The sequence below is a fragment of the Canis lupus genome, chromosome 22 (genome assembly GCF_011100685.1).
Source record: "Canis lupus familiaris isolate Mischka breed German Shepherd chromosome 22, alternate assembly UU_Cfam_GSD_1.0, whole genome shotgun sequence".
Lineage (NCBI taxonomy): Eukaryota > Metazoa > Chordata > Mammalia > Carnivora > Canidae > Canis > Canis lupus.
Genome location: NC_049243.1, coordinates 13,869,896 through 13,894,698, shown reverse-complemented (window position 1 = coordinate 13,894,698; position 24,803 = coordinate 13,869,896). Strand labels below are relative to the sequence as shown.

At 32.8% G+C, this 24,803-nt stretch overlaps 1 protein-coding gene across 3 annotated transcripts in view; it reads right to left on the bottom strand.

The window, feature by feature from the left end:
- PCDH17 (protocadherin 17) overlaps positions 1–24,803 on the bottom strand; it is a 96,118-nt gene that overhangs the window by 39,297 nt on the left and 32,018 nt on the right. For 2 of the 3 annotated variants that reach the window (XM_038569681.1, XM_038569683.1), the window contains exons 2-3: positions 23,734–23,792; positions 23,428–23,600 (exon numbers count right to left, since the gene is read on the bottom strand). In XM_038569681.1, the coding sequence (XP_038425609.1) occupies positions 23,428–23,600; positions 23,734–23,792 (232 nt within the window). The remainder of the gene's footprint in view (positions 1–23,427; positions 23,601–23,733; positions 23,793–24,803) is intronic. The other variant, XM_038569682.1, reaches the window with a different exon arrangement.

Genomic DNA, 24,803 nt, shown 5'->3' with positions numbered 1-24,803 from the left:
TGAAGAAGGCAGCTAGTTAAAGAAACATTCAGTTCTTGTATAGAAATGAAAGCTGGCAGTATGCTTCCTGGGCATGACTGAGAAATGGAGAATTTCTCATTATTTATCCATAAAATTACAGACAATTTAATAATAAGCATAGAACTGTTATTCAAAGCATGAAAATGCTAAATATCAATGTCTGGATACCAGAAAATAGAGGATGAAAAGAAATAGTAACAGAAATTTTTATCAGTCTGCAGCATGAAATATTATCAAGTTGAAATTATCTTCCTGAATTTTATAAGCCTTTTAACTTCCTGTTCTCACTGGCATTTATTAAACCATAAGTCACCTTAAATTGGTTTACTTGTATTAAAATTTAATAAGCTCCAGTATATATTCAAAATAAAAAGTCATAGTCTGATATGCATTCAAATATAGGTTTGCCTTTAATTTAAAAATAAATACCTTTGTTAGTTGGCATAATATTAACATGTTTATTGATTTAGGAAAAGGTAAAATATATAAGGATAATATATTTTACTTTGGAGAAACTAAAATAATTCTAGATCAGCTGTTTCTATGAATTACATTTTAAATAATTTTCTTTCTCATGGATTCTCTTTCTAACTAAACATTTCCACTTGTAAATACACAAGGGAGATGAGTAAAGCTATTTGTAAAGCTATTAAACATTTAATTGATGTGTATACACACTACATCTCTAAGTAAAAAAATAGCTTGTATTCTTTTTAAAAATTAATATGCAAATGTTAAAAGCTTTAACATTAAAAAATAATCACCAAGGAGCCAAAAAGAACAATATTAATTTTTATGTTTCACTTTTTATCTGTCCATTGGTCTTATATTTCAATTTTCCTGCACAATCACTGTTTATCTTATTATATTAAAAACCCCGATACAATAAACTAACTATTGGTTGATCTGCTGTGCAAAATCAGTCTCAGAGAAAGTACTAAAAGTGCCCCTTTTGCCCTAAAAAATGAGCCACTATGGATAATAAATCATGGTCATCCCACTAACTTCTGTTACTAAGTGGTATTAAGATGGTTATAAGTTAATGGGTGAATGAAGTTAATTTATTTTATTTTTTCACATGAATTTAATTTAAAATGAACACAAAATTTGTTTCATTACTCTCTATTTTTTTATTTAATAGAATTTTGGCTAAAATGATTCAATGTCTATAATTTCTTCATACTCAATTTTGTGAAACACTTTTGACAAGTGAATTGATAAACAGTCACCCAAGAATTAATAAGTTAAACTTCCAATAAGCTGGAGTAGATGAAAAAAGTATATTACAGGCATTTTTCAGAAGATATGATTTTAATTCAAATCCATGTAACTTAAATGCCTGCAAAATGATTCTGCCAAAATATTGATGCTGGATTTAAAAATCACAAGGGATACCATTTTCAAAGGTTATATAGTTATACCGTCAAATGAAGGGCATACAATATAGCTAGTTAGAGTAATGCAATTAGTGAACATGCTGTGGTTAGATTATTTTGAAAATTGTACCTGGCACAAAGTAAAGACTACACAATTTACACATCACACATCATCAAACACAAATGATACCATAAAGGGTTTGTAAGGCTCATGCATTGAATCTTTTTTTTCTTTTTTTAACCCAGGAGAATTTTCAGTTTTATTCAGAAGTCATATTCTCTGATCATAGCTACATACTAAATATATTATTTCACCTACTAAAAATTCATGATTTTGCACATTTTTGTCTTTTCCATTCAATTTCAGGTACCTAATTTGATAAAACAAAGTATATTCCTGTGTGCATATTATGGCAATAACTTGAGGTTTTTTAAACTGCTGTATCTAACATCTGAACTCTTTTACTTCATTAAACAATCTCTTTAAATTCTAATTGGACAAAGAACCTTTGAGCACAATCACCTAAACTCTTTATTACATTAAACTGACATTATAGTCATTCTTGAAGCTATTTGTGAAAACATTTTTGCTCAAATAATGCCAATAATATGAATATGGTTAGAGTGCTGATCTAAACATTAAAAATATTATTTTCGTATATGATTTCTAGAACCTAGTATGAGATATGAAAAATTAATTATATTTCTTTCTTAAGAATATTCCCTTTAAGAAAACTGGGCTAGTTTTCCACGTAAAAACTTTGAGGAATCCATAGCCTATTAATTTTTTTTTTAAATTCCTATGGGGATCTGTTTGTCTCCTTTGGAAAATTGTCTATTTGCAAGACATGGATGAAGCTAGAGAGTTTTATGCTAAACGAAATAAGTCAGTCACAAAAAGACAAACACCATATTATTTCACTCATATACGTAGAATTTAAGAAACAAAACAGATGAGCAAAAGGAAAAAAGAGAGAGAAAAATAAGCCAAGAAGCAGACTCTTAACTATAGAGAACAAATTGATGGTTAACAGAGGGGAGGCAGGTGGGGCATAGGTTAAATGGGTGATGGGGATTAAGAAGGGCACTTGTGAGGAGCACCCGGTGCTTCACGAAATGTTGAATCACCATATTGTACACCTGAAACTAATATTACACTGTATGTTAACTAACTGGAATTTAAATAGAAACTTAAAAAAAACTTCCTATGGAGTTTTAGTTTTTATCAGGAACCTTAAAAACCATTCATGTTCTTTGAAACATTAGTAATTTTGCTTCTAGGATAAATTCCTAAAGAAATAATAAGATATATTAATGCAAATTCCCCCTTATATATAAAAGTAATTATAAAGTATATGTATATGACATATAAATAACTTTCCCCAAATGGAAGCATGCATCAATAAAGACTTGTTCAACCACAATTTTGAATAGTGAGATTAAATATTGAGTTGAATATAACTAATGCTTTTGAAGATTTACAAATTGGGGATTTGCCCAAGATATAATGCTAAGTGGCAAGGAAATACACAAATTATATATTTGGGATGAATCCAATTGCAATACATATGTGTGTATATACACACATACACACACACACACACACAATACATACACACACGGATACATTCGAAGGCACTAAGGAAACATATAAACGGGTTTACAAAGATTGTCTCTAGGGAAGTTTTATTATAATTTAGAATCCCCACAAAGTTGGATATTTTAATGTAAGAGAACTCAAATTAGATGATTCTTTCAATAAACAGATCACAAGCATCATCAGTAAGATAATTAACCAGAAATTGTGTCCTTTTCCATTTTCTATGACTATATGGTGCTATACCATCTCTCTACCCCTTCTCTCTTCCCTAATGCCTCCTTCTACCTCAAACTCCCCTCCTCTGCCCAAGTCATCCTGGACTTTGTGCTTTTCAATCAATATGCCAGATAAGCAGGGACTGCACTGGTCCTTCACTGCTTGAAACTTTCTTCGCCAGAGAGCAATCTGGTTGCACTTCCTCAGGACCTTCATGGCTCTCCTCCCTGCTGACTTGCATATGTTGACTAGAATGCATATTCTCCATGAGGTCTCCTGTCTCACCTTTCCACAATATATCTGGCTTAGTGTAGATAGTGAAAAAGTGTTAAGTGAATGAACATTATTGCCCAGAAATATTTTTAATTATTAATACACTATCATCCATCCTCATTATTAGCAACAACAGGACCGCTGAAAATTTGGGACAGCACAAATGAATTCCCTCTCAATGACCTTTTAGTTATTGATATTATATGTGTAGAATTAATCATATTTCTATACTGAGGAAATAATTGGTAGAATTTGAATAGAGGCTGCAAAATCAATCTTACAGTGGCAAAACATTTCAGAGTCCATACATCAGTATATATATACAGCATTACAAGTAGTGAGGCATGATAGAGATAACCTAGTTTGTTCCTTTCATTTAAAGGTAAGACCCAGTCAGTTAAGGTCCTAGTGAAAGACAGAGATAAGCAACTGATATTATTACTAAGCCAATACCAGGAATGAATCTACTAATTCCAAAGCTGACATTCATTACAATGATGTAAAAAGTTTCATAATGTATAGCATTTCTACAAATATTCATGCAACCACCTCTGATACTTAAATGTCAGAAAGTGTTTACAAAACAACAAAAACAAAAACAAATCTTATATTAAAGAGACAGATCAGCTTAGATATAACAGTTACTAATCTAGCTTTTTATCTGACCAAAAAAATAAAATAAAAAATGCATTAGTATGTGTTGATTTGTATAAAATAGAAGTGTTGTTATACACAAATACAACTTTTTGTAAATAATTTTTAAATGCACTATCTAATGATCCAAAGAGAAAAAACCATGACCTCTAAAGATTTCAGAGAAAATGGACTGAAGGTGGGGGACGATTGTATCAAGCTTTTCTCAGCAGAGAAAAAAATTCCCAAAGATGTTTGTAGCTCATTGCAGTATGGGTAATCTCAATGAATAGTCACTCTCTCTGCACGGTTTATCCTACCAATATACTCTCACAGGATTCCAACCATCCTGAAAATACTGTACCTGATGGGGAAAAAAAAAAACTTCTATCATGTTCTAGGGCTTCATTTCCCCGAGGGAGCTCCCTCCTCAGCTTCAGCCTTATACAACAATGACAGTGGGATTTGAGAGAATAGTTCATTACAGGAGACTTCGTGGTATCTGTCCTCTTGTGTGACAAAACTCCATTATTATTTTCTGGTATTCATGGCAAATTGGTGGTCAATATATACATCTTTATCTATTTTAATCACAAAATTGTAAGGCACACTTTACTAAATCCAATAAAAAGTAATGTACAAATCAACAATGAATGTGAGTTCCCTCACCCCTACCCAGAGAACTACTTCATAACTGTTCTTTTGATGATGCAATGTTAGATTCTTTTTTTAATGAAAAGGTGGTTTCTTTAATAAGAATGACCCTAAAGAGCTGGTCACATCTATAAAATGAAAATTTAAATCCAATTGAGATTGTGTTTAAACTAATAGTTATTTCTAACTTAAATACCTCAAATTACCTACAAAATCGTTCTTACGAACCTCCATTGACATCAAGGGGACTGTTCCACACAATGGGAACAAATTCAGCTCTCTTTCTCTCATTACTCGTGTTTTGTGGGTCACTTTCAAATTTCATCATTTCAACCATTTGCCCCTCTTTAAAAGTTTCAGAAGTAATTTATTTTGCACTTGTGAGATAGGGAACATAAAATTGCTTTTAATAAGCAAAAGTAGAAATGTAAATGGTAATAAAATAAAAGTTAACTACCTAAAATTTCATTTTATCAAGTGACTTTGGAATTGTAGCCATGTGCCATTTTTAGACTTCTATTAAAACCATTAATTAATATTCTGAATACATATTAGAGATTACTGATTAAGTGATAGTCTGGCAGCTAGAAATTTTCCTATTTTACTTCTAATTCTTAGTTTATGCATTGAGAGTATGACTCACTGTGTGCACTTATAAGAAAATATTAATATTTCAAATAAGAATACATTCGTTATTGCAAAGACTATGAAACAGTCCACAGTGACATTCTAGGCTCAGAAATTCCAAACATTCCTTGTTCACTGTTCAAGAGGATTCAAAGTATTTAAACACAGGACATTCCTGGAGGAAATGATTAAACTTTCATTCAGCCTTGGGAGCTGAAATATATCTTCTTTTACCCTACCTAACCACAACTGTAGTTTCTAAGTCTAAAATGATATGTTACTTTCCTATGTTATATCCTGTTTATATTATAAATCACTGTTCCTGTTTATATTATAAATCACTGTTCAAAATCACCCAGACTGTGTTTCTCTGATAGACTTTATATCTCATAAATTGCCAAATAGTGTTAATTATTTTATTTGTACTGAGTCAAACCTTTGCTTTTCTATTCGTACTGACCACCACATGAATGCTGATCTTTATCACTTTGTATGAAAGTTCCCAGCCCAACTGGTCTCAATGCCACCTTTCTCTTTCTATATTTTGTGCAGTCACAGAGAAAGTTTCCCTATGTAGCTGCATTACTTTTGTTATGCTCCTACCAACACATTTTTAATGGCTTCCTACTCATCATTAAAAATGCCCAAATTCTTAGGTTAACATCTAACAACTGGCACAATTTTGTCTCCTCAATTTTTTCTACCAAAGTTAATAATGTTTTAAATAAACTTTTAAATTCTAGAATAATTTTGGAAAAATTGGTAATACAGAGAACTCCATATACCTCACACCTAACTGGCCCTATTATTATTATCTTATATTCATATGGTACATTTGTCACAATTAATGAACCAATATTGATGCATTATTGTTAACTGAAGTCCATATTATACTGAAATTTCCTTAGTTTTCACTGTATATTTTTGTTCTGTTCAAGAATTCCACACAGGATATTGCTCCTCAATATTTTTATCTGCAGAAGAGATGAAAATACCATCCTACAGATTTCACAGCTGCAGGTATGATAAAATTTTCCCTCTCCCCCATTTTTAAAGTCAACACTCACATATTTGTTGATTTCACATGCATGGTAGGTAGATCTAAGTAAGATGTGCTTTTCAGACTTGCATGTTTCAATAACAAAAACTCAAGCTAGATGTTGTTTCAAGAGCTTCAAATGGCATAAATATTTACTGGGGCAAACTACCAGATATCAGGACTTAGGTTTGTTTTGTGCATAATTTTATTCCTTATTGCCTAATACATTGTCTGGCACACATAAATGTTGAATCATCTATTGCAAAATATTTTTGAAAAGATAAAAGAATAATGTATGCCACTTTGAAATATCAGTAATGCTTTAGACATCAGTATAATTATTACAGCATGGATTTTTTATTTTTTCCAAAATTTTAACAGATACTATACATTAGGAGCACAGACATAATTATAAGGGGATACTTACAGCACCAAAGGAACAAACTACTTTTAGTCTCCCTCAAATAAATTAGAAGTAAATTATAGATAACATACTAATTACTATCTATAATATCTATTCATCATTGAAGATTTCAATAAGGATTTATATGGCAACATACTCAATTGAGTCAATATTGACTCAATTTGAATTTCAGTTGTCTTTGGATCAAAGCAAAATAGAAATCTGACTTCTTTTTAAAGTAATTTATGATGCAGATGGGTTCCCCCAGATAGAATTAATGACTGTTGCTATATTATTAAAGTGAATTTGAGCAGTTTAGCATTATTAAACTGATATCACTGAAAGACTGGTTACATCTGAAGAAAATGATAGCGTATCACTCAAATATTGATAGTATTAATAAATGAACTGAGGACATGTAAGTAATACATATACTGAAGTGAATGTACATATTTATATTCATGTCACTACAGTCCCAAAAAACAAATTAGACAAAATGTGTAACCTCTGTTTATAAAACATATTGCTCATAATCTAAAAAAAATACTTTTTCTTATAGCTTTTACAAAGCTGTTTCTTTCACTCTTTTCAACAATCTGCAAAAAAATCTGCAAATGATTATTAATAAGATATTGTCATGTGAACATGAAAATAATTATATTGTTAATGGGTTTTGAATATTCTTATGCTAATAAATCTATGTGAAAGTGTATTATTATATATTGTTTAAATATTTTTGTAATTTCAAGTTAAAGTGTCTAATAACCTCATAGAATTTCCAGGCACAATTATAATACATTTCAGGAGTTAATGATATTCTGATGGATGTAGGCTAAGTGTAAAATTAAAAACAAATTAAAAAGCTTTCTCCATTCAAATTTTGAAGATAAATAATATATATACATGTATATATATCTCATATATGTTTTCATACACACTTATGGGTATAAAACAGAAAATGAGTTTAGCAATCAAATGTATAGATAATCAAAATACCTAATTAAAGCAAGTCTAGGAGATGCATTTTCTGAACTGAAATTCTATGTAGCCTAGTTTTAAAATCTCAATATTTTATAGGAGGAAAGGGGAGCAGAAAGAGTGTTGGTATTCTCGGTATAATGCAAGGAAGAAATCCAGAAAACTCTTGCCTCTAGAGGGTTGTTTCTCTAGTCTTTTCCATTTTATTTTGTTTATATATTTTATTTATTTGAGAGAGAGAGAGGGTGTGCCCACGCGTGGGCAAGAGCACACGCAGGGGGAGGGGTAAGGGAGAGGGAGAAGCAGGTTTCTCACTGAACAGACAGATGCTTAAGCTTAACCAGCTGAACCACCCAGGCACCCCTAATCTTTACTATTTTAAAAATATGTTCCTATTAAAGTATAAACTCCAGAGGATTTTACATCATGTTCTGACGAGGTACACTTACACTTCTCTTTGGATATTCTTCAGTATAGGAGGACTTTCCTGCTCTTCCTTTTCTTAGTGTTGTCTCCTTTTCCTTCTGACAAATCTTTCATTTTCACCATTATTTTCCCACTCTTCTTTCACTCTAAATAGACTTATCTAATTATTGATGTATTTTTAAATCAGTACATGGATATGGCCAACTGTAATAGTATTCTCACAAATAAAGGAACACCACTTTCCTGGTGTTCAAATATAATGACTTTATTGCAAATATGGCTTCTGGGTCTAGTAATATGAAGGACTGCTTCTGAGCTCTGTCTCAGCTAAGAATCAAGATGAGTCTTCATTTTACTAATTTGTCTCCTGTGTTTCATAGTGACAATTCATTTTACTCTTTTCCCGAACATGTCGATTTATCCACACACTCTAATTTTTGTATATACTTTATAGTCCAATATTAGTAACAGACACTCAAAAAGATAACCCAAATTTATCCATCTTTCCCTCAATATTACAGAATAATCTAAAAGTCTGCAGTCAGATATTTCAAGGGGAGTATCATATATTTCAAATGGATTGTATTTTCTTTTTACATCATCTCATTTTTCTTGTACTCAGTCCTGCTGCACCACTTGCTTTCTATGCACATTGCTTTAACCAGCCAATACTATTCAATAACCAACAATATTATTACAACCTGATGGAAGTTTTTAATTTTGAAATCTTGATGACCCTGTCTTACTCCTTACCAAGATGTTGAGGCTTTTAGTCTCAAAATATTGGCACCCCCATGACTCCCTCTTATTTTCAATATCACCTAGACTACCGAAAACTTCATTACTTCTCACATACGCAATTGCCACTGTGAGATAATGAACAGACCCATGAAATTGTTATCAGATAGCCTAGGCTAAAGTTTTGGTTCAGCCACACAAAAGCTTGATGACCTTAGTTAGACTGGTTGTTTCATCTATTTAAAATGGAAAAGGCAATTATAACTTATAAAATTATCTTATAACTATCTTATAAAATTATTCAAAATTGTGTATGGTAAATGAGAAAATTTAAGTAAATGTGCATAATTCAGTTCTTTGAAGTCATTAAACGTTTGTTGGATCTGTTTCTAACTGCAACAGACCTGACTACCCTGAAGATTAATATACTACCATGTCATTTACCAGAATCAAGATCCAATAATATTTACCCTGAGACTTCAAGTTCTTTAAAATCTTCTCCTTGATCTTGTTTTAATCCTCCATAACTTTTTTTTTTTTTTTTTTTTTTTGTAAATAAACATTGGGGATATACTGAAAGTACATCAAGAATAAGAGAGGTATCTCTTTTGCAACACAAAGCTTGCAGACTACTAGGGGAGACAAATTAGTGCAAAAAAGGTCTCAGCACCAGAAGCCACTTTCTTGAGAAATGAAAGAAGAAATTGGAAGAAGACCTCCCTGGCTGGTGTAGAGTAAGCTAGCAGGAGGATGACACAAGGGCAAGGTTTATAGGCCAAGGTTAAAACTGAAGATTTCTTTCCCCAGTACTCCATGGAAATCACTGCAGGGTTGTAATTGGGGGAGTGCAATGATCAAATTTACATCTCAAGGACAACACTGTCTTGCTAATGGATAGTATTTAACTACCAGACAACAAAAGAAGCAAGTGAGCACTTGCCAGGGAGGGTATTCTGATAAAGGGAGGCAACCTGGGAAGGGGAAATACCCTGGAAGGAGGGGAACTGAAGAAATTTCAAATTGAAATGGGTGGTGTAACAACAAGACTTAATGATACCTACTGAGACAATGGAGAGAAAGAAAAGGAGTCCCATTCCTTGTTTCTGACTTGGGTGAGTAAGTGGATGGTAATAACCCTTACTGGGATTAGAATGGAGCTGGCTGGGGAGACATAATGAAAATAGAAAATACTGGCAGGTTTGGGATGGAGAAAAAAAAATGAGGTAAATGGAATTTATCCAAGCTTTTTTTGTTCCGTTTTAATTGTGCAAAACCTTTGATCAAATACCTAGAGAACTGTGAAATGCCTTAATACATAGAGACTACAGTGTTTTACAAATTGTAGATCATTAATAAAGTGGAATTAAATGTGTGTATGTAACTTCGATATCTCTGAGTCGTCTGTCATAGTTCTAAAAGTAACACGGATGCTTGAGTTTAATATATGCAGCATAACTGCCTTGGGGATTTCTCTTTGCACACGATTATTGAAGACTAAATAAGCAGAAGGGACTAGAGTGGAAAGAGCACAGACGTGACGTCAAGCGGACAACTGTTACACTGCTAAAGGCCTCAACTGTGGGCAACTTCTTTCAGTGCTCTGATGCAAAGGCTTTTCATTGATTACAGGAGATAAGAGCATCTTATCAGCTGGCCATTAGGACAAATTTGTTTAAAAGTACTTGGAGCAGGAGCACCTGGGTGGCTGAGTGGGTTAAGCATCCAACTCTTGATTTTGGCTCAGGTCATGATCTCAGGGTTGCGGGGATCTAGCCCAGGTGGGGCTCTGTGTTGGGCTATAGAGCCTGCTTAAGATCTTTCTCCTCGATCAGTCCCTTCCCCTGCTCCCTCTCTCTCTCTTAAAAAAAAAAAAAGTTCTTGGTGCAGTGCTTGCCATATATAGGTATTCAATATTTTTTTTTCTTTTTAATTCTTTATTGCTAGTAGCTGATGTTCTGTTATCTGAGTAAGTTCACACAGTCAGTCCAGTGTTTATAATCGTTTAATGATTTTGCTAGGATTTATATTTAAGATACGGTTGCCAGCTCTGACAACTTTGCTAATTATCAACAAATATAGATAATACTTTGAACTGAGTAATTTTCCTTTTGAATTATATTGCTCAGAATGATTTCAATGAAATTTTATGGGCAAAGTAATTAAATTGCATGGCTTGATATACAAAAACTAGAAAATATTAACCATGCCCCTGCTTTTTTGAAATTTGATGATTGATCAGTTTGGCCATTGCGCTCCTTTCATTTCCAACTCTCCTCTGGTCTATTATTAATTAATCACTCTAAAAAAAAGTGATAGATAACTCCACTCAAAATAAAGTTTTCAATTGCTTGTAGAATATGATTCAAACTCGTTAGTATGACATTCAAGGTCTTTCATAATCTGACCCTAACCTATTCATTTGGTCCAATTTCTTTCCATTATAACTCTACACCCCATATTCCAATAAGAATATTTCTACTTTGTTTTTTTCTATACCTGGATTATGGTGTCACCTGCCACATCTCTCAATCTTTGATCATGTTATTATCCCAGTTTCAAATATTTGATTTACCCTGTGTCTTATAGTCTTACTCCACTTTTAAGAAGCATGTCTAATATATGAAGTTATTCCCTATTCATTTCTCACCAGAATTAATTTTATTTACTAATTAACGAACAAAATTATAGCTAGTTGGATAGAGAGGATTGACATCTTCAAAGACTAAACAACTTGAATGCAGAGTGTCATATACATGAGTGTTAAAATAATATTTATTGAATTAATGTATTTATGTTTTAATTAATGGTTATGAGCAACAGTTACAATACAACTCTATGAATTAAAAAAATGATCAGATACATTTACTTAAGATTTATTATCTATCATTTTTCAGCAGTGTGAAGCAATGCTTATCTACGTATGTATGTATGTATCAGTTTTCTTTTGATGTATCAAAAGTTCTCTTTGCATGTATCAAAGTTTTCTTGCCATCATTCTCTTAAATATCTTAAAAAATGTTAATTTGTAGGGGCAAAAATCATATGTCTATATAAAGGATATTATGTAATAAACACAGTAATTAATATTACGAAGGAAATGACTCAGGACAAAAACAAAACAAAATAATTTCATTCCTCAATATGAATTTTCAAAACCTCAAAGAAACTAAAATCCGGGGCAGACAAATCAATCTCCATGAAATATGTATTTTGCTTCAAAAATACACCCTGTATCAGAAGTGGGGGTGTATTTGTTATCAGTCTGCAGATTCGGAAAGTAGTACTCAAAAGGATCTTATGAAGTAATTAAACATTTACATGTTCCCAGGTTACATTTTAGCTTCCAAAGGTAAATATTTATCATATCAAAATTATTACAGAGGTGATAGACCTTTTTTTTTCCTATATTTGGTCTGAAGCAAGACCTGAAGTGCACATTTCTATTATGATTTAATAGGAAACTGGATAAATAATTTCTCTGAGTGGTAGAATTTTTTTTCATTATGTTACTACTTGAATCACAGTATAAATGGTTGTTAATAAGGAAGCAAAAGCCTCAAAATACAAATTAAGTACAATTCCTTGTGCATAATTTTAAAATCCAAAAATATTTTATTTATTTACTTAAAGATTTTATTTTTTATTCATAAGAGACACACACACAGAGAGAGGCAGAGATACAGGCAGAGGGAGAAGCAGGCTCCATCCATGGAGCCTGACATGGGACTCGATCCCAGGTCTCCAGGATCACGCCCTGGGCTGAAGGCGACGTTAAACTACTGAGCCACCCGGGCTGCCCTCAAAAATATTTTAGATCTGGAAATGATGGTTACTCATAGAGTGGTAAAAACTGACTTGAACTGATATAAGCTATTTATAGTAATCATTTAGTCCATTTAGCATAAACATTCGGCCTTTTTTACTACAAAATTTAATGTGTTTGATTGTGAATACAGCCCCACAATCCAGTGGGGATGTTATACAACATATAATTTACGTATTATATCACCTTTCCAAAATCTGAAAAATTCTTAATTCTGGAAAGCATCTTGTTCTAAGAATTTTAAGCATATATAACAAAACATCAGCTTTCAAACATTTATTCAGACTGTGAAACTGGAAAGTACGTGAGGAACAAATTTGAATATGTTAATGTATTTGGCTATATAGTTATCAAATATACACAGTTTGCTATATGACCTATTCCTATTTCTTGTTTTTTTTTAAATAATTATAAATATAAAATAAATGCCATATCTGTTTTTGACAGGTGTGTACCTTGGCATAGAATATTTTGGTGATTTCTGGATCTCCCTTGGCTTTTCACAAAAGTGAGGCCAATTATATAATATAAATGCTTATGTAAAATAATAAGATTAAAGATCTTTGCCTTGTACTTTATAGAGAAGATTGGGCCCACCTATTATGAACTCTATAATTATTTTCCCTTTACCTCTACATTGCTGTTTATCTTTTTAATTTATTTCTCCTTTCTTTCCTTCACAGAAAAAGAGTTGATTTTTACTTTAAAGCTAGCATCTCCATTACATGCTCCAATGAATATCCTCTATCTGGCCCAATCCTTCAATATTTCCTTCTAATGGGATCCTCTGCCCTAGTATATTAATAATTAGTTACCCTAAATAATTACAGCATTTTTCACTCATAATATTATCTTCCTTAGCTACTATTTTCCTTTTCTTTCCCTCATTCCATTATTTGCTGGTCTCTTTGAAATAACAGAAATTACTATCTCCAATTCCTGAAGGTCCTGAAGACCTTACTTCATGGTCTATCTTTTTGAAATTCTTTTTTTTTTTTTTTTCATCACTCCATTATAACTCCTCTCATGGAAATCAAGAGTGATCTGTCGGTTATCAGATTGCATAGCTGTTCCTTGAGCCTCATTTTCTTGGATTCTCTAAAGAATCAAAATGTTTGTTCCTGCCTATCTCTGGCTACTGCAATGTTATGGCTTTCCTATTTCCTTCCTCCCTTACCTACCACCTCTTTCCCATTTTCATCGGCATTTCTTCTTTGTCCCTTCTCCTCTGGACACACTGGACTATTCATTATCCTCCAAATATTATATACACTTTCCATATCCCATGACTGCATTTATGTATTTGTTGTATTTCTTCCACCTCTCAAAGTAAAACCTTCTTTGTCCCTTAGGTCTTAGCTCAAATTTCATCTTTTGTAAGAAGTCTTCATTGAATAATTATCAGTATTCTATTCTTTTGAAACTCTCAGACCCTTTTATAGGCACATAATCAATAGCACATTATTTTCTACATTTCATTATTTTTTGGCATATGTTTTACTTCCATTACAAGACAATCAGTTCTGTGAAAATGGGTTTTGGAAATTTCAAAAGAGTTCATTTAAGAATTTTATCATCATTTGAATGTAAGCTCAATGTGAACAGGGATATTTGTTTTGCTTACTATTCAATCCTCAACACTTGGGGGAGTGCTTGGCACATACCAGAAACCCAACGAATATTTGTTGAATAAATACACAACATAGCACCTAAGATATATGATGTGTGTATATGATACTATACAGAGTGTTACTGAATTACATTAAAAATTCAAAACATTTGATTCCAAATGAATGTCCTTCCTTCAAAGCAAGTGAACTCTGGAATTTATATATTTATGCTCACGATGCCAGGTCACATATATGGGCCTTTACTCCAAACTAGTTCATTGAATTGCAAAATAGAACTCAGTATCGCCCTGTTTTTAATATAACAGCATTATCCAATCTTACTTAATGTATCGATTTAATTTGGCTCTCAAGTATACGTGGCTGGAAATGAAATCTAAAAATTCTAGATTTTAGTCACATAACTCATCTATGAGGTCTCTGGATTTTGGATTGTCACAGAACATACTGAATATGTTCCCTGGCGGGTTGAACAATTATTGAACTTTCTCCCTTCCCAACTTCGAAATCCTGCAGGATTCCACCCTGGATCCTTCCCTTACAATACTCATGGATTCTAATCTCCTGGATTCTTTTCTCTCAATGGCCTTTCTCATTGATATACATACTTTGAATATCATCCTATGTCAATGGTTTCCAAATTTATACCTCCTAACTTCTACTCTATCAAACTATAATTTCCAGTTGCCTCTTCTGATATTCATCTGAAGTATTTTTATTTCCCAAATATTTTCCCAGTGATGACCTCAACCTGTCTTTGCCACGTTGGTAAACTGAACTCAGTTGCTCAAGTAATAATGCTAAGATTCATTATGACCCATGTCCCATACTACCTCATTGTTTTTTAAAAGTTCTCTCAAAGATCTGGTTAACTGATTTTTTGCTTTGTTTTTTCCTATCATCTTTCAGTGGTGAAGTTTCTTTAGTAAGTCAGTTCCAGCATACAAATAAGCATTGTTCATTTGGAGAAAATGCTGCAAGTTTCTAATATTTATGTGTTGATTTAACCTATGTGGTATAAATTACACTAAATTGTACTTAAATAATTCAAGTTATAGTCCATTTATTTGGGTATAAAATGATTTCTTTCCTTTAGAAACTTTTATCCTAAAGTCAATTTCAAATGAATGCTAAGCAATTTATTTTAGTCGTAAAAGTAGTGTCATATACTAAAAAGGAATTTTTAATCTTTCACTTAGTTCCATTCCTGCTACTTCTTTACTACTTTGAGCCTCATTTCACCTTGCTTTGGACTACTTTCTCAGCTTCCTAGAGTATCCCTGTCTCCCCAGACATTGACAAAAATAATCTCTTTAAAATGAAACTTTGAACTGTTACCTCCTGAACCTCTAATGGCTCCCCGTCAGCTGTCCCATTACTGGGCTTGTCATCTCTGTGTCATACACCTCTTTCTAAATCTCACACCTTCCTACTCACATGTGTTCATACGTTGCTTTACTTCACTTGTGTTTCTGAGAGTGCCCTGTCATCCTCTCTCCCCAACATCTCTAGGCCAGGTGAGATAAACATTTTCTGAAGGAAGTCAGCTCACAAGTCTCCTCCAGGAATTTTCTTTGATCTGCCCAAACGTTGGCTGGGTTTTCTTTCTCATGACTCCATGTATACCTGGGGTCTATCTCTCACTGCACCAACCTCATATTTTATATGTCAAATATCTTACTACAGTGTGAGCTCCTTGAGAACCCAGCCTGTGCATTAGTTCATCATTGCATCCTTGGCACAGTTGTTCATTAAAAGAAAAAAGTGATTATATAAATGAGTGGATGAAAATCTCTCCTGGAGTCATTATTCCTTGGTGCACTAAGAAAATATCAGGGACCTACAATTAGAAGTGTAGATCTTATGCCCAGAGAAGAAATACATGCATCCTTGTACTTGGTGACAAATAACAGTAGTGTCAATGTTACATCTGGTATGATAGTTTTTTTGTTGTTGTTGTTGTTTGTTTTTACCTTTTGGAGCTTCTATTTAATATATTTATTATATATATAATATATAAGCATACTAAATATTTATTCAAAATATATGAATCAAGAATTAAGCTCTCAATCATAACTGCTTACATATTTAGATTAATAAAGAAATGAAATGTGATGACAAATCTGAAGTACCTGCTTAGAGGCACAGAAGTTTCTTTATCAAGTGTTATAGGAATGGAAAGACATGAAGAGCTCCAGACCAACAAATTATAAACCTGGAATTAGTACTGTCTCTGCCTCTAACTGAAGATTCTATTAAAGTCATTGAACCTGTTTGCTTTCTTACTTACAAAACAGGGAAATTATACTTCAAAAATCTTTCTACTCTAATATTTCATAACATGGCTTTCAAAAGAACAGAGAACTTGCAATAGTAGTAGCTTATATGTTTCAAGTGAAATAATGGAAAATTTTTGAAAGAAGCTTAAGACCTATTAACATTATTTTCTCAGTTAACAGATGAACTGAAAACCTTTCTAGATTGTCATAGTTTACAGGCATACTCCAATATTCATAAAGGTCTACATAATATTAATATAGAATTTTACTTGTAAAAATGAAAAAAAATGTCATTCTAAAAAACTATTATAGGAAAATCCTCTGGTTGTATTGGAGTATTTGAAAGATAAAATAATTCTAAGGCTGGGAGGGGTGCCCCTCCCCCAAGGCAAAATGAGTTTTTAAAAGTTTGAGAAATACTGTCCCAACATCCAAATTGGAGTGTTTTAGCAAAAGTCATTGCTGTGCTTACTAAAAGCAAGAGAATCTCAAAAACACATTGAGTCTATAGTAAATCATGCAACACTTGTTAAGGAGGCTTTACGATGAGAACAAATGTGAGGGTGATAAAATCTCTCTATTTTCATGATACCAGCTGCTGGATTCTAGAAGCAGATGTTTGCACATGAGTAAAAGAGATGTCATTGAAACTTTTAAAGTTAGGTGAACTATGGGACTATTTGCAAGTTTGGTAATCAAAAATAAGCTGAAACTGCTCACAGTTTGGGGAATATTTTATTCAGTAAAATGTAAAGCCAGATGAATTCTGCAAGTCCTAAAAGACAGCACAAGAGAGTGAAAATGTGGATATTAAGGTCCTCTTCAATAAGTGCAGTCCAATGAAAACTTATTGGGCTTGAAAATAATAATTCTTGGCAAATAATACAATTTCTTAAATGCCACATATTGGAATCATAAAGCAGCAGTGCCTTTAAAAATTCGTAAATGATTTCTTCCTGACATTAAATACTCAACAGTTCCTTATCGTCCCCCGTATATGGCAGTAATTTTCTATTTTCTTCCAAAGACAAATTGACTATTAGTAAGTTTACAGCAGCATTTCTTTTTAAGATTATTCTCAGAGATTGTGAGATGGCTGCTGAGAGGATGGACATTGCCATCACCTCCTTGTCCTTATGTATGTAGAAGCAATTTGCTGTTGTCCATTTTAGAAAGGTCTGGGGAAAAACACCGATGGATTGGAAGGGTCAGAGCTGCAGTAACCATAGTGCAGCACAGAACACAGAATGGAAGTTTGAGAATGAATATAAAAGTACTATGCTGGTACTTTCCCATTATGGGTCAGTTCTAGAGGAAATTGCAAAGTAGGTCAAAATTGTGTTCAGGGTCCTAATCCTGTCTAATAACTCCCTCCAAAATCCTATATATATGGCCCCACCCCTATTTTGGTAGACAAAAGCTTCACGTTCTATTCTTCTATTTCATATTACTTCATTTTTTAAATCATTCCTTCATGGTAAAGTATAGGTTGTGGAAACTTTAAACATTTCCTTTCCAAACATAACTAGAAATATGGTGAAACTGAAGTCATTATGCAGTAAATTAGGGAGGCAGATTTGAAGGAGTGGGACTCAGAGGCTCCCCAAACTCTGAAATCACATAACCAATATGCAGTCCTTTAAAGTAGCCTAATCTTGTTTTGAATATGGGGCCCACAAGCAAAATTCAAGCACTATCTTAAAAAACAAAACAAAAAAAAAAGGGGGCCCACAAGCAAAATTCAAGCACTATCTTAAAAAACAAAACAAAAAAAAAGGGGCCCACAAGCAAAATTCAAGCACTATCTTAAAAAACAAAACAAAACAAAAAGGAATAACAACAACAAAAATCCATTAACTTTAGTTTTTGTAGTTTTCCAGAATGTCCTCTGGGAAGAAGGAAGGCAACCCTTAAGAATGTAATTTTGTTTTAAAACTGAATTCACTGAAGCAAATCTGGTTTATTTGGTATTTCTATCATTCTCAACTTTCTATTGATTTTATTTGTATTAGATTTTAATCAGGGATTCCATTGTGAAATGTTTTGAATCCAGAATGTAATTTAGGAAGTCAGATTTTCTAGCAGAAGAGGGAGGACAGGGGAGGCACAGAATTGAATAGAAAGAAGAAGAAGAAGAAGAAGAAGAAGAAGAAGAAGAAGAAGAAGAAGAAGAAGAAATTAAACGGCAATTAATTAAAAGGAGAATTGAGAAAGAATTTGAGTGAAGCAACTTATGAGGATCAGAAAAGTACTGGAATCCAGTTATAGAGGAAGGGACCAACAGCTGGTCACCTAGCAGGGATTTTAGATTCTCCCATGGTGATGTTCCACTGCCATCCCTAGCAAAGGCTGTCAACACTTACCATGTGCGATGCTATTCTACTAGCTTGTGGCTTCAATTCAAGCAGTTGGTTTCGATAGCAGAAGACTGACTATCCTTGAAAAACTGAGAATGGTCCTAAGCTATTGATAAGGAGCTCAGAGAAATTATCAGCATTCATGAATTCTACACATTTATTATATGGGAATCAATATAGACTACTGAATTTTAGGGAAGGCTTACTAAATCTTTTCAAAGAAGGAAAATGTCATTGCTAACAAACAAAATACTTGACCAGGATTCTGTAGTCTGTACCAGACTTTCTGTAGGACAGAAATTCAAAGGTATAGGCACTTCTTTAAAGTGGTCAAATTGGATTGCTTTATCTACCTACTTACCTACCTACCTACCCACCTATAATATTTGGCAAAGGGAGTATGCAGAAAATCTAATCGACAAATAGAAAAGCAAGGTAAAAAATGCAATCAAATATAAAGAAACTAAAAGGCATTCTTTGAGAATTTTTAAAATCCCACTAAAAGAAACTAAAATAACCTCTTTCTATTAGAGGATTTATTAATATAAAATCCTTACACCTATCCCTAGCTGTAGTGCTGTTCATCACCCATTCAATTAACTACTGAACCCTTTCAAATATTTTTGCTAAAATAATGAGTAACATATACTAGTGCTGTATATTTGGGGTGATTAAACTGATGGTAGCAAAAAACACAATTATCAAGAGTAGAATAAATGGGAAAAATCTGCACAAAAGGGAAGAAAAAAGTAATATTTGAACTAGTAATATGAAATCTCAAAGGCCTAAGTCATTTGCAAAGGAAAACCATGATTAGCATAGAATTTTACACTGAAAATGTAAAGATTATTTTTGGAATTGATTCTAATTTCTAAGTTAAAGAAATATTTTGATTCAGAAACAGAACATTGTTTTTCTTAATAGAAAAAAGTTTAAACAAGGAAAGAAGCCAACTAAATTAATATAAAAATATAAAATATAATATGCTACTGATTTTTTAATTGAAATGTTAAGGCACTATTACAAAATTTTTGGAAGAGAAAAAACTCATAAACAATTTTCTTTTTGTTTAATTTTTGGTTTCTTTCCCCTAAGAGGAAATTTACTTTTGTTTTTTAAGAGATTTTTAAAAGTATTAAAAATTGGGTTTAATATTTGAAATCTGACATAATTGCTTAAATACAGCTGTCATCATCTTTCATCTGTAAAGAAAATTATCCTTTATAGGTGTGCATTGAATCAATTTGGCATTGCTTCTCATGATGCTTTTCAAATAAATTAACAAGAGTACATTGACCAAGACAATGGCTGATTGCTTCTTCAAACATTTTAAAATTATTTCTGAGTAAACTGTTCATTATGTGAATAGTATAAAGCACTGGGTAAGAGGGTGGGTTCTGAAGGCGTGTCATTTTATTTCTAATGCTAACTTCACTATTTACAGCTATAGAATATTGAGAAAATTTCTTAATACACACTAAATGTGAGAGTAACAGTACTTACCTATTTATAAATGCAATGAAAACGAAATAGGATAATAAGTTTTAAGTACTGAATGATTCATTCAATGCATATGAACGATTTTAATGTTCTCCCCTAAGGTTTGCCTACATGAACTCAGGTTTTAACTTATTCTTAAATTTTGTTTGATATCTAGTCATAGCAGTGAATCAGATTGTCTATTTGAGCAAATTCTCCCATTTGGAGACAAAGTTGTGTATCAAAGACACAAGTTTTGGCTATATCTAGACCTAGGATAAAACTCCAAACTTGAAATGCAACTAGCAGTGTTTATAGAAAATTGTAAAAGCTCAGTAAATGCTAGTCTCCTCCTTGAACCTAGATAGGTAGATCGAAGGTATAAACATCGATACATGGAAGAAAGAAAGAAAATAAAGAGAGAGAAAGAGAGGAAGGAAGGAAGGAAGGAAGGAAGGAAGGAAGGAAGGAAGGAAGGAAGGGAGAAAGGAAGGGAGAAAGGAAGGGAGAAAGGGAGAGAGCATAAGGGAGGGAGGGAGAGGGAAGGAAGAAGAGAAAGGGAGGAAAAAGATCATACAGATAATGGAGATAGATAGGGAGATAGGTAAGATGACAGAGGCAAATGACAAAGAGAGATGGAGGGGGAGAGAGAGAGTGAGAGAAGGAGAAAGTGAGAGAGAGATCTCCCATCTCTACTAGTTACATACAGTTTCTTGAAGGCAGGCTCCAAGTCAAATTTATTTTTGATGTTCCTAAAGAATCTAACCTTCCTCACGTATTGAAAAGATGTATAGATATTTATTAAAAAATGAGTTTATAAACAGTCAACGAATCAATGAAATACTATTTTAACTAATCCTCCGAAATCATGCTTTAAAGTAGAGGTCAGTATCTCTCCTATAATTCATAGATTATCTAAGTGTGGCTTTCAGATTCATTATAACTTTCCCATATTTATTAATAAGGATGTGTGGAAACTCTTGTTTTAGAGGAGACATTTGCATTAGCATTCTCAATCTTAGACTAGCAATTTTTTTTATGTGTAGTATTAGCTAAAATATATGCCCAATATATATTCTTCTAAGAACAATAGCCACCTTTCTAAGGTATTATTTTCTAATATCAAAATTGAAAAAATAGATTTTTAGTATAAACTACATCTTCAGACATAAATAAAACCACTTCCTTTTTCCATAGGGGTCCTTACCCCTTCTCATCAAATACATTGCTCACTTGGTTGATGAAAAAAATTTAAAGAGTTAATGTGAACAGCAATCAACTTTTTGATTAATACAGTTTCTCATGAAGATATAATAAATGCAAACTCTTTACTTTATGCAGCCTTACAAAAAGTAGCCAATGCATTATCTGTCAATCACTTTATTATACACATAGACGAGTCTACGTTAGGTTCTGTATTCACGTATTAAGATCCAACAACCCATTATTTAAAATTTGTCTAAAAAATTAACATACTATAATACGCTATAGTCAAAACCCATCAATATCATTTAAGCCACTTCAAGTAAACATTCAAATCTGTAGGCATTATGAATATTCCATAAGCATTCAAATACTTTTTACTGAAAATAATTTAAAATGGAATATTGCATTGTTAGACAAAAAATTGCTATGGTATATCTGGCAGTTATTACTTATAAAAAGAAGACTTTTGGAGAGGCCAACCTTAAAATAAATCCAGAATAATTATATTCAGTGCAGAAATATAAATATATATTATACTGAACATATGTATTTATTTCTGTATTGAATTTATATATGTGTGAATGTGTATATTAACATTTCAACATGATTAGAGAAAGTAATAAACATCATATCTGTTGAAATATGTGTGACATGACAGATTGCACTACAGGAAAAAAATTATTTTCTATGAATTGTCAATCAATAAATGACTTACAAGAATAAGTGACTATGTCGCATAGTATAAATGTAGCTTCTCATTAAAAAAATGAAATAATAAATATTAGATATTTTAAATGCCATTAGTTTTTGAAAACTAATATTAACAAATATAACATGCATTTGTAATTCTGAAATACCATTTATACAACAGTCCTTTTCATTTTTTATAACGAGACGTAAAAACCTATTCATTGCATCTAAGTTTTACACATGAGTTGCTTACTTCTCTTTGGGTGAATCAGTAGCAAATAGTTCGTTGTGTTTGAAATGATAAAAACATCAAAACTAATAAAAAGGAGGCATATCAAACATCGAAGATAGACTTTCAGGAAAAAAATATGTGTATTTAATAAGAAGTGTTTCTTTTTTATGTCTCTATCAGGGTAAACAAATACATGTCTATTTGACATCCATGCAGATTTAGATGTAAATCAAAAAAAGTAGCCAAAAGTGTTGCTTCGCTATAATTTGACTCATGAAAAAACCACATTGAAGCTACAATCCGTGCTAAAAATAACCCTGCTAAGAGTTATAAAATCCCAGTCAGGTTTTCTTTTTACCTAAAAGTGGTGCATTTACTAAATTTAATCTTGTAAGTTAGTATATTAAGATGTGCAAATCTAGCTAACATATGCCCTATTTTCCTTGCTAATAAAACACAAAATGGGAAGGGTTAAGAAATGCCCATAAAGATAAGAACAATCTAGTGACTTAGGTCAAGTTCTCATTTTAAGAAGATTATAGACTAATATCCATGCCCTTCCTCTTCCTGTTGTTAACTGAGGTATTGAATAAGTTGCTTTCTATCTGGGACAAGCTGAGGATTTGCTGTTTCTTTTGATATATTATCAATGGTCCATTCCACCGTGATAAACTGCAACTCTCGTACTAATAGGTTTATAATGATTGCTTAAGCTTTACACTTTGTAAGCATTGGAAGGCTTCACTAACCTTGTTCAAGTGGTTGGCTTTTAGTTGAAGTAGTTTTCATCTTGAGTGCCTCCCTAACAGACATGTCACAGCAGGAGCCTTTGTTAGTGTCTTGGTCACTGTCAGCCTGATCACTGTCCCCGTGCCCACTGTCTCTCAGGCTGGCTCTTTCTGGGTCCTTAAACGTGGAGCTACTGAAATACATATAAAGAAAAAGAAGAGAAAGTGTTGTCTCTACGAGTCCGAATCTGAAGTGTAGTCTCTTGCAAAGCAATTTTGACACGAATGCAAATGGGGAAGCCGAGAAAGTTATTTAATAGGCCTTACCTTTGAACAAACTGCTGCCTGCTGCCCATGTAATTGGGCTCTGCGGGAAAATTGTCTGTCTGCGAAAGAGAAGGAAAAAAATACGTATAGTTGTACACTGGACAAATCTCCTGCAGAGCAACAAGATTTCCTAGTGGAAAAATGATTAATAATTCAAAAATTCCCTTAATCTTCAGATTTGGACATTTTAATTAAATTGGAAATTGCTGACATGTAATTATGTACTCAGAACAATTAAATGATTCCGGTCCACAAATTACCTGTTAATAAGTAAACAATGAGCCTGTCATAACTGGCATTCTCTGCTACTACCGGGATGGATAACACTGTCTGTGTTGTTTCATGACTTAGATATTAAGATTGAACATTTGTGGGAGGAGTGGAAAAATGACCTAATTTCTCCATATTAAAAGTGTGAATTATTTAATAATACTCATTTTTAAACATAATTACATCATCTGCTGGGACTCTATGCCCTCCTTGATGTAATATCACTTAAAGTCATCCACTCCTCAATTAAGAGAGACAGGGCCTTTACTTCAAATTTTGCCAATAACAATTACAAGCATGGCACATATGGCTGAACTCATCTCTATAATTCATTCTCATCTACATTCCGACTATGGCATTGAACTCAAACTATACAGAATAAAAGGGTATTACTTCTGGTTATTCAGAGTGAAGTAAAATTAAAAAAAAAAAGAAAGAAAATGTTACTTAAAATATTGAGAGTAACGACATTGAGAAACCAGGCTTGTTTTTGTGGTTGTTTTACTGCTTCCAAACTGATGTGGAGGTCTGCCAAAAAGAACTGAATTCTCCTTGTATCATGGAACAGAGTCTTTTGGGAGAAAGATACTAGATCTTTCATAGATCTCCCTATACTGTACATTCATACACATCACTTCTTCTTGCAGCTGACTCAGCAACAAAGGTTCTCCTGTTTTCTGCATCACTTCATATCACACCATTGTGCTCTGAAGCAGCTATGGATTCATACAAGATCACCCAGCATGCAAGAATCAGGGACACCGGAGCATACAATTCATGAAGAAGAGGGCCCAAGGTAA